General features: G+C 43.1%; 1 protein-coding gene across 1 annotated transcript; it reads left to right on the forward strand.

Annotated features, from left to right (window-relative positions):
• Positions 1-2,465: 2,465 nt before the first annotated feature.
• Positions 2,466-7,491, forward strand: LOC144668635 (peptidyl-prolyl cis-trans isomerase-like). The gene is made up of 6 exons (XM_078530874.1): positions 2,466-2,608; positions 5,189-5,219; positions 5,302-5,390; positions 5,485-5,581; positions 7,148-7,223; positions 7,311-7,491. The coding sequence occupies exons 1-6, from the start codon at positions 2,531-2,533 to the stop codon at positions 7,441-7,443; spliced, it is 504 nt and encodes a 167-aa protein (XP_078387000.1). The 5' UTR covers positions 2,466-2,530; the 3' UTR covers positions 7,444-7,491.
• The last annotated feature ends 4,336 nt before the right edge of the window (positions 7,492-11,827 follow it).

Below are 11,827 nucleotides of genomic sequence, written 5' to 3' on the forward strand. Positions count from 1 at the left end.
AGATTGAGCCCATGAGTTAGCCAGAACAGAACAAACTAAGAGTTTGCTGGTAGATATTCTCAGGCAAACAATCATCATCAGCCACATGTAAATGTGGTAACATCTCTTACAAGGTACTTTACTGTGATTACCTGGGATGAGAAGGTTGTCCCATGAGGAGAGATTGACTAGAATGGGCCTACGTTCTCCAGAGTTTAGAAGGAGAGGTGATCTCACTGAAACATGTAAGATTCTGAGAGGGCTTGACAGGGAAGGGCTGAGAAACTGTTTCTCCTGGCTGGATGAAATGAGGGGTCAAACTCAAAGGATAAGGATCGGCCATTTAGGACTAAGATGAGATTTCTTCACTTAAAGGGTGAATCTTGGGAATTCTCTACCCCAGAGTGCTGTGGATGCTCAGTGATTGAAGATATTAAAGACTGAGATCGACAGATTTTTGGGGATAAGAGAATCGAGATGTGGGGATCGGACAAGGAAATGGAGTTGAAGTAAATGGCCAGCCATGATCTTACTGAATGGCAGAGCAGGCTCGGGGTGTCGTATGGCCCACTCCTGCTTCTATTTCTTATGTTCCAATGTCACAATGTTCCTTTAACTAGTTACACCCAAAGTTATCTTTTTTTGCTTTTGGGCAAGGCCCAAAGCTCTGTAAATTTCCAACACCAACCATTGTAGAATTCCACAATTCTAGTAGCAGGAGCTGCAAGGGAAAATGGAGATTGCTGAAGGAATTTCTAGGTCGAATTGACTCAAAGCTGAGGCATGGAACTGACATGGCTTCCAGTGCCAAGACAGTAACGAGCTTCTGAAGTAAAGAGCAGCATTTTTGGTACCTTGCAGAGGTAGCACTGTAAAATGATCAAACACCAGGGCCATTTCGAAAATTAACAAAAGACCTGCATTTATACAGCACCTTTTATGTCCTTGGGATGTCCTGAAGTACTTCACAGCCAAGGAATTCCTTGTAAACTGCAATCACTTATGTAGACAAATCTAGCAGCAAATATAGGCAATGGGATGTCTGAATGGTTGGCGAGCGGGAGTTGGAGCTGTGCCCGCCATTAATTAACAGGCCAGTTAAGGTCATGAAAAAGGCAATTGACGCCGAGTTTATGTTACCCGTGCAATTTTATGCTCGTCGCAAGGGCAAAATGGGCAGGCGGCCAGCGGACAATTTGCAAAACCTCATCCATGGGCAGGATAAAAAGGGTCAGTCCCATTGTCAGTGTGAGTAGTGAGGAGTGATAGTTTGCTGCTGGTGACTTATTGCTACTTGGCAGCTTCATCTCTGTTCGGGGCTTCATTGTTAGTATTTCCAGGCTTCATTTCAGGTCTCGTTGGTGTCTCGAAGGACCCCAGAGAATTCAGACTCAATTCCTACTCCATACTGAGTAAGTTACCATCAGCCAGTGCTGCGGTAGTGGCAAAGCAATTGGCCTCTGCATTCAAGAGGCGATGGAGACTGAAAAACCAGCTGGGGTTCCCATTCCTGACCACCATCCATTGCCTGCCAGAAAGTGCCCACATGTCAGACAGAGCAGGGCTGGGTGCAGTTGCGATGCCCCCAATGTTGATTAGCCTCCCAAGGTTTGACGTTCCTGGCGAATGGTGGTTTGACCGAGATGACCAACGCCCACAACATGAGTTGGTGCCTTCAGGAGAGGAGCGGGGGGAAAAAATGTAGGCCTTATTTAGTTAGCGCGAGCAGGAATTCATTTAGTTATATGTCTCCCATTGCATAATATGCCGGGACAACATGTCTTTATATACTATGAATTTTACATGCTGCAAGTGAGCATTGAATGGATGAGTAAAGACTGATTCAGACACCGCAGCCATAATATAACAACCCCACACATTCATAGTCTGCATATCTTGTCCCAGTTTGATTCAGGTTGTACTTTCATCCCTGATTTCGACTGCTGTGGCTTTTAGCTTCATTGCTGAGTGGGTGGCACAAAATAAACTTACAGTATTGATGGGAATATCAGGAGAGCACTGGCTTTTGGATAAGGTGTTAAATAAACTTTACAAAGGAGAATTGCAGAGTGTTCGATCGCTTGATTGTGGTTGGCTCTTAAATGCCTTCTCAAGGAGGGCAATGAGGGATGGGCAATAACTGCTGGCCAAAGCCAACGACGCCCACATCCCATGAATGAATCAATCAGAAAGGACTCTGGCCTGATCTGTGGTGGATAAACCTGGTTAGATGGGTGTTAAAAGATTCCATGGCGCTACAGGGACTAGTTTCTGGATTTGTGCTCCTGGCTGTTGCCTTTCAGGAGTGTCTGTCAGAAATGTTGTCAATCCAACCATTGGGAATAAAGCTGGGAATAGGATGGGTATCTGTGCCCAGGTTTCTGATGGACACTCACAGCAGGAGAACCCACCCCACTCCCCAGAGAGGCTAAAGGGGAGAGGTTGGGTGCCCCCCCCACCCTTTACCAGATGAACAGGTCAAAGGGACTCCCGGGTCTCCACCCTCTTCCTGAAAGCCAGGAGTCGGAGTTAACGGGATTCGAGCAGCGCCATGGCCAACAACCCAAATCCCCGCGTCTACATGGACATCGCCTCCCGAGGCAACACCCTGGGCCGCATCGTCATGGAGGTGAGCACCCGGGGGAGAGGGATGATTCCTGTCTTGCATTTGAAGATAAACCTGCTCCCAAATGGAGTGAACAACTTTTAAACAGCTGATCAGTTACCTGGAGTTTGTTGAGAAGTTGGTGTGAAGGCAAATATTGGCTGGGAATGTTTGGTTAGCGGTGAAGCAAAGCCATCTCCCCCACAGCGAATTTCTGCTCTGTTTGCCCTGCAGCGGGATTGCAATTGATTGCAGCATTCTTCACTTTGCATTCATAGCATGGAGTTCTCCCCGAGCACCCTCACCCTTCATTTTGTTTACATAAAGCAATTTGCAGATTGGAACTTACTCGCGTACATTACTGGTTTCAATAAACCCCCCCCCCTCACCCCCATTGAATAAAAACAAAAAACTACTGCGGATGCTGGAAATCCAAATCAAAAACAGAATTACCTGGAAAAACTCAGCAGGTCTGGCAGCATCGGTGGAGAAGAAATCAGTTGACGTTTCGAGTCCTCATGACCCTTCAGCAGAACTGAGTGTAGTTAGGAGAGGGGTGAAATATAAGCTGGTTTAAGGTTGGGGAGGTGGTGGGGGGTGGGGGGAGAGAAGTTGGGGGTGGGGTGGTTGTAGGGACAAGCAAGCAGTGATAGGAGCAGATAATCAAAAGATGTCACAGACAAAGGAACAAAGAGGTGTTGAAGGTGGTGATATTATCTAAACAAATGTGCTAATTAAGAATGGATGGCAGGACACTCCAGGTACAGCTCTAGTGGGGGTGGGGTGGAAAGACTAACAGGGCATTACAGTTATAGATTTAAAAATAATGGAAATAGGTGGGAAAAGAAAAATCTATATAAATTATTGGAAAAAACAAAAGGGAGGGGGAAGAAAAGGGTTGGGGATGGGGGAAGGGAGTTTAAGATCTAAAGTTGTTGAATTCAATATTCAGTCCGGAAGGCTGTAAAGTGCCTAGTCGGAAGATGAGGTGCTGTTCCTCCAGTTTGCGTTGGGCTTCACTGGAACAATGCAGCAAGCCAAGGACAGACATGTGGGCAAGAGAGCAGGGTGGAGTGTTAAAATGGCAAGCAACAGGGAGGTTTGGGTCTTTCTTGCGCACAGACCGCAGGTGTTCTGCAAAGCGGTCGCCCAGTTTGCATTTGGTCTCTCCAATATAGAGGAGACCGCATTGGGAGCAACGAATGCAGTAGACTAAGTTAGGGGAAATGCAAGTGAAATGCTGCTTCACTTGAAAGGAGTGTTTATATCTTAAACTTTAGATCTTAAACTACCACCCCCATCCCCACCCCCTTCCCGTTTCTTCCCCCTCCCTTTTGTTTTTTCCAATAATTTATATAGATTTTTCTTGTCCCACCTATTTCCATTATTTTTAAATCTATACCTGTAATACCCTGTCAGTCTTTCCACCCCAACCCCACTAGAGCTGTACTTTGAGTGTCCTCCCATCCATTCTTAATTAGCACATTTTCTTAGATAATATCACCACCTTTAACACCCCTTTGTTCCTTTTGTCTGTGACATCTTTTGATTATCTGCTCCTATCACTGCTTGCTTGTCCCTACAACCACCCCCCCTCCCCCAACTTCTCTCTCTCCACCCCCCCCAACCTTAAACCAGCTTATATTTCACCCCTCTCCTAACTTTACTCAGTTCTGCCGAAGGGTCATGAGGACTTGAAACATCAACTCTTTTCTTCTCCGCCGATGCTGCCAGACCTGCTGAGTTTTTCCAGGTAATTCTGTTTCCCCCATTGAATAAGGTGTATTTCAAGCAGCAATGGGGGAAGTGCAAAAGTTAAAAATTCTCGCTCTGGATTCCTTGGCGGAATCTTGTGACCGCGCAAGTTCAGGACTCCCATCAGAGCATGCCGAGGTGCTGCAGTTACGAAAGTTAGATGGGCAATGACCACGACTCTGATGGTCTCCATCCCACTGCAATTTCTGGGCATTGCAAAATTCAATGCAGTATATCGGAATCCAGTTGACTGTGAATATATGAATTTATGGGAAAACTGCAGCAATGGTGCTCAGTTGGTATGCTGGAAATTTTAGGACACAAGAGGAGGTCATTCGCTTCATAGTGTCTGTACCAGCCAAAAATGTGTTCAATGGCGAGGTGGGAATCATTAGTTTACAGGTGAAGTTGACCCAGTGCTGAGAAATGATGTCAGTAAGTCAAGACTCATTGTGTGGGGGAATGGGGAAGAGAGTCTGGCTGGGATTACTTGGTTAGTTCAGTGAACCCAGCAGTAGTTATTCCCAATGGTTTCCATTGACTAGCTGACACTTTGCAAAATTAGTGTTCCCTAGACTGTAAATATTTGCAAGAGATCCCCAAGACTATGTTGAAATTTGTAGGGTTTTCCCCACCAAGAAAGTTGAAAAATAATAAGTATTTATTGATCAGGTGCAGTACAATAATTGTATCCCATTTCCAGGAACTACAATTTTTACTCTGTACGAAACTTGTGTATGTGTGACTGGATTTTAATAGATTTCTCAATGCAAAGGGGGAATAGTGACTGCAGCTGTTTCTAAATGTTATTATGCATGAATACTAAAGCTGTGCACTGTTTCCTTTCAGCTCAGGGCTGATGTGGTCCCCAAAACTGCAGGTAAGCCCCAGAAACTAACTATTGAGTGGTGGAAATTCTTGGTTGTTTAGACGTGTGCTTATTCTGAATGAGTTTGTTGCAGAAAATTTCCGTGCATTGTGCACTGGCGAGAAGGGATTTGGTTACAAGGGCTCGATATTCCACAGAATCATTCCCGGCTTCATGTGCCAGGTAAAAGAGCAATGTTGTTTTGCGTCTGGTTGGGAATATCTCTCTGCCTGTTTGTGTAAATGACTAATGATCTTTTCAGCTTCCAATTGTTCAGGGTGGTGATTTCACAAAGAACAACGGCACTGGTGGGAAGTCCACCTACGGTGAAAACTTTGCCGATGAGAATTTCCAACTGATGCACATGGGGCTTGGTAAATAGGGTGTTTTTTTATGGTTAGGGTGGGAAAGGAGTGCTTAGAGGGAGTTGTTTGTCAGGGAGATGGGTGAGGTGGAGAATATACAGGCAGGAAGATTGGCTTCAAATGACTGCAATGTTCAGTGTGGGAGGATTGCTCTGCATGACTGTGGGGCTTAGCTTGTTGAAGAGCATCTGGGGAGGTGCAGTTTGGAGCTCAAATAACCTGTGCTGCAGGTCCTCATAGTACCTACTGGAGCATCACTGTTTGAAATCATGAAATAAATTCTTTTGTGGAATATTATCAAATCTTTAGAGAATCCAAACAAATTATATTTAAGTAAAAGTTTTTGATTTTGATACATTTCTGACAAGGTGCCATATAAATACAAGTCTGTCCTTTTATGAATAGTTCTACTAATTAAATTCAATGTTGAGTCATGCCTATATTTCCTACTTTTGAGTGGTGCCAACTGTTCATTACACCTCCAGTTGCCCACAGATTTATTGTAGGATTATTGCACTGGAGTTTGCTGTAATTAGAAAGCCATTTCAGTGCAACACCTTGCACAGGGAATCTAGGACCCATGAACAGGACACTCAAGTGTGGATCTCCTTGACCAGTCAGATTGAGGTGTGCAGAGTCTGAATCAGGATGTGTAAGTTAGAACAGTTAATTCATTGTCCAATCAAAACACAAAAGAGGGGAAAAAATATGGGATTGAGTGAAAAGACATTTATGTATTTTAAACCTTGAACAGTAAACTGAAGGAATAAAATTCCATACTTGCAAAAGTTAATTTTCATTGCAAGAGGGGTTATTTGGTAGAAATAAGATCTAGTCTGTTAATTACTTCAATTGTAATGGACAAGCCCTAACGTTTTCTGACTAGCTTAGTGTATGTCTATCATCTATGTGCTGAAACTTTATGTCACGTCTCTTGGCCAGGCACTGTTGTAATGAATCTTCTGTAGGAGCAGAGCAACTCATTAACAGCAGCTAGCTGGTTTGTGTTTAAATGAGCATTGTGGTTTCTGGCTACCTGCTTTACTCTTTAATGATGGTAGGTGCTGATAGCCTCATTGCAGTAAAAACAAAGTCCAAGCTATTAGAAACTGACCTATCCCTAATCCCTCATTGGGGGTCACAGAGTCTCATGAATTTATTGGCTGTTTGCATCAAAGTGTGGATATGGTAAATAAACAAAAATATTCAATTTGAATTTTGATGAGCAGACCATAGCAACTGCTATTAATCTTTCTAACAAAAGTGAGCACATAATTTGTCAATAAAGAAGAATATAGGAGGCCTGTGAAGAAGTTTGCTTGTTTATTGATTTCAAAACCCTTTATTACATTTCTATCCATTTTCAAACTCCGCCTGCAAACCTACCATGCTGACCTTCAGCCATCTTTCCTAATCCTTCCTCTTAACAAGGGTCAGACACAAAGCAGGAGTTCTTTCTCGGTCCTAGATAAGCATTTTAACATTTCACTCTGTTTAAGGGAACAGATAATGCAAGTTATACAAGAGGAAGCTGAACGCACTTTGGAAATAAATTTTGTCATCTTGCTATTGTAGGTACCCTGTCTATGGCCAATGCTGGACCAAATACAAATGGATCCCAGTTCTTTATATGCACTGCAGTTACTCCATGGTGAGTGTATGGTGACTCACTACTTTCTCCTTTGCAATTATCCGTTACAAGATTTGGTGGTTACTAATATTTTGTTGAATCTTGCAGGTTGAACGGAAAGCATGTTGTATTTGGTAAAGTTATAGAGGGTGCCGACGTCATAAAGAAGATGGAGAACTTGGGCAGCGGTGGTGGCAAAACCAGCAGTACTGTCAGCATCATTAACTGTGGACAAATGTGAATGGAATTATGATTAAATAAAACTTGATCAATTGCGATTACACATTTGCTTTGTACTGTAATTTTGCATATTTTAATTACTTTGTACCACTTATCCTCCCAATTGAGTTCAACTAAAGTGCTGCAAACTGGCAAATAGCCTAGAAACATTCTCTTCTCCAGGTTCTTGAAATTCATTCTCAGGATATGGATGTCACTAGCAAGGCCTCAAACTTGTGCAGTTGTTGTGGTCAAGACACTTTCATGTTGCTTCAGCAGGGAGTTCTGGGATTTTCACCCTGCAACAATGAAGGAACTGAAACATATTTGCAAGTCACAATGGTGTGTGGCTTGCAGGGAAACTTAGCGGTGAACCTGCTGGCCTTAGAGATAGGTGTCCTGAGAGAGCCTTGGTAATTGCTGCACATCCTGTTGCACACTACAGCCACAGTGCACTGGTGATGGAGGGAACGGATACTTAAGGTGGTGAAGAAGGTAACCAACCATGAGGACAGCTTTATCCTGGTTGATATCAAGCTTCTTGAGTGTTGGAGTTGCACTCCTCCAGAGGAGAAATCATGGTTAGGAATTTGTCTCCTGCTGCTCAGCTGGACAGTAGGAATAATGACTAAATACTTTAATTGGCAGGATGTGATTTGGGTCCCACGGGATCTGTGTTAGAGCCTCAAACTTTTCACCATATTAACAAGTAAAATAGAAAACACACCCAAGTTTACCAATGACAGAAAGCTAAGCAGTGTAAGGAAAAACAGAAAATGCTGGAAAAACTCAGCAGGGCTGGCAGCATCTGTGGAGAGAGAAACAAGAGTTAACATTTTGAGTCTGTCCTGAGTTCCCATCTATTCCTGACCTATTTTGCTTGACCTTTTCCACTCCCTCTTCAATAGTAGAAAACTGATTATACTTCCCCTCTCCAGCTCTGAATGAAGTTTTACAAACTGAAAATGTTAATTGTTTCTCTCTCCACAGATGCTGTCAGAGCTGCTGAGTTTTTCCAGCATTTTCTGTTTTTATTTCAGATTTCCTTATTCTGCGGTATTTTACTTTAATTTTAGCAAGCAGTGTAGTTGGCATAAATTACAAAGATATTGACGGAATAAAGTAGGCAAAAATGTGGCAAGTGGGAGGTCATCCACTCCAGATCTCAAAAGGAAAGCTCAGAACTTCCTAAATGGTGAAAATCTGGAGAAATAGTGGAGGTCCAAAGGGATATAGGGGTCCACAGTGACAGCTATAGAGGGTTAATGAAATGTGAGCTTTATATCTAGAGGACTAGATTACAAGGGTGTAAGAGCTACGCTACAGCTCTACAAAAGCCCTGGTTAGGTCACATCTGGAGTAGTATTCCGTTTTGGATAACATGCCTTGGGAAGGATATATTAGTCTTGGAGGGAGTGCAGTGTTCATTTACCAGAATGATAACCTGGACACCAAGGGTTATATTACAAAGATTACACACACACACCAGGGTTGTGTTCCCCTTGACTTTAGAAGCCTAAAGGGTGATTTGAAGAAAACCAATGGAAATAGTTTCTGACTATTCAAGTCCAGGTTAGATTTGAGCCCAAGTCCCAGAGGGTAAATGCCTGGTGTTCTACACTATTCACCAGTCTGCCACTCAGCATCTGTTCTGTGTACCATCTTTTTGGTTTGACAATGAAAGTAACTTTGCAGATACTGGATCAGAGTCTATTTAATTTGATCTCTAGTGACGCGATTAGCAGGTGTAGTCATGTCATGACCCTGGATGTGTGGTGGAACCTAGAACAAAATCTGCCCTGTAAAATAGAGTAGCAGCAGGTATAGCAGTAATGATGCAAACAACCAGGCAGTCATAGAGGCAACACTGGGATTGCAGGAACAGGCAGCCAGTCGATTTCTGCAAGAGATTTAATCATGTATTTGGAGAGATGGATTTTCTGCTCATCAGCTGTCATATCGAGAACTGGACATTGCTTAGTTCTGGGGAATCCAGATTTGATAGATTCTAGGCTGTTGCAGCCTAAATTTAAATATGACAGAGATTTGAGCCAATACTTAATGAAGAAACTTCTGGGATTGTCTCTGGGGTAGACAAATTGGCATATTGTGATATCAGCAGATAATCACTGAGGCACACTTAGCTGCTGCTCTTGTCTTGATATGGGGCAGGGTAAGCAGTAACTCCTGGATTAATGTCGACTCTCAAATAACCCAGATTATGGGGGAACAATGAATGGTTATGTTTTTCAGAAATAGAAGCTGACTTGGTTTATCCAGATTGGATGGGTTTGATCAAGTCTTGGAAGCATGGACACTATTGGAAACTTAACCACTTGTAAGCCTTGTGGGAACAAATACTCCTGTTACTTGTCCCCAGTGGAACACTGTCAGGGCTTCAGCATGCTTGAAATTATTACCTACCTAGTTAGTTTTTCTTCATACTTCAATGATGAGCACCATTTGTGAAGACTCCTCCAGATGCCTCACCAACAGTTGGGGATATATCCTTTAAAAGTATGTGCATTCCTTGCAGTATTAGTATTGGCAATTAGAACAGATTTAACTTGCAAATTGCTAGTAGCAGCCTAGGGGAGGTGATCTTCTCCATTGAAGATCGATCGTGTGTATGATTTTAGAAAGATCTTGTCTTCAGTGATTGACCCCACGTGAACAGCGCCTCACCACTGTGTGAACAATGCCTGCTTTTGAATAATGTCAAGGCACCTGATACATTTTCTTTCCTGATATGGTGGAACCTTACTTTGGGGGAAGGAAACTGTCCTGACGTGAAGCTAATGCTAGAGCTCTGGTGCCTTGGGTCTGTTAACTATCCTTCATAGGTAAGATTTTAGCAGTGGAAGTTATTTAATAAGGGCATGACAGCTGATCCTAGACCTTTCCTCACACATTGTGTATGTATGCACTTTCTAGTTGCTGGATTGCAGTGAGGACTCAAAACCCTCAGCAATGGCTTATTTCCATTCTGCTTGTCCAGCAATACTGATGTCAGTTGTGCGTCCCCAGACCATGGCTAAAATATGATTTATTCTGCATTGCGCCCCAGAAATATATTTTCCCTTCGGAGAAAGTCAGCAGCTGTGAATGGTAATGCAATTGGGGCATTTAAAGAATCCCGACAAATTACTGAACTCAGCTGATAAATTTACAGTTCTATGCACCCATGCATGTGAAATAATTCATTTCTCACTTTGTGGGATTAGCATTGATGAAAATGTTACCACCAGGTGGCAACAAAGTACAGTACACTAGATGCACTAATTTAACCCAGTCTTGAAAATGACTCTGGAATTCCTATTTAGAAATGAAGTAAAATAACAATCAGCCCTCAGACCCTGGTCCCCAACTGCTTGAAAACGAAATTTTCAATAAGCTTTTCCTCCAAGATTCTCTTCCGTTTCCCATATGAAACACAATGTAGAATCCTATTAAGGGGCATTATAGGGTAGGGTAGATGCAGGGAGGTCGTTTCCCCTGGCTGGGGAATCTAGAAGGTGGGGGTCACTGTGTCTCAATAAGGGAAACCGCCACTTAGGACTGGGATGAGAAATCAGTCAAACAGCTGTGAAACTTTGCAACTCTGTATCCCAGAGAGCTGTGAAATACTCAGATGTTGGGATATATTCAAAGCAGAAATTAGAGTTTTTTTTTAGATACTAAAAGACATGGGGATCATGTGGGAAGGTGAAATTGAGATAAAGATCAGTCATTGATCATCAGGCTTGAATGGTCAAATGGTCTACCCCACCTATTATTTTTACATTCTTAATTCCCACACTACCGTCTTTGCTGCTTCTCCTCTCAAACAGTTCCATTTCATTTCTGCCAGTGGATGAGCTTCTTAAATAAAAATATCTCAGATACCCAACTTTTAACAGTCTAAATGGACTGGGTATTGCTGCATGCAATTATACTGAGCAAACTGTTTTAACTGCTGGGGGGAAAAAAATGGTTTAGATTGGACTCAATATACACAATTCAAAAACAAGCAAAAGCTCCACCAAATGACCTTGTGGGTAAATAACCATCTTGGCAACACTGAGCAGAAAAGACCAGGAAACAAGTTTCAGCATAGAGTTAGCTGGTCTCACTTGGAGAAGCAATTTGTTGTTGGAGGGGGCAGTGGGTGGTGGGGGAGCAAACAATCTCTTCTTTGTTTGAGGTTGTTGGGCCTTAACTTCTGAGCTCCGAGTGTCAGAGTTGGTGGGGGTGGGATACCTCAGAAGATGTGCTATGGAGTCCCCCTTCTGAAGATCCAGGTAAGGATTGCATGGCAATTGCCCTGAAGTTCAAATGTTCCCAGACGTCTCCACCAACCCCACGGGACTCCCTGACCCCCAAGGTGACTCCCCCCACTTCCCGACTGCACTCCCACAGGACTTCCC

This window comes from Cetorhinus maximus, chromosome 27 (assembly GCF_964194155.1).
Source record: "Cetorhinus maximus chromosome 27, sCetMax3.hap1.1, whole genome shotgun sequence".
Taxonomy (NCBI): Eukaryota; Metazoa; Chordata; class Chondrichthyes; order Lamniformes; family Cetorhinidae; genus Cetorhinus; species Cetorhinus maximus.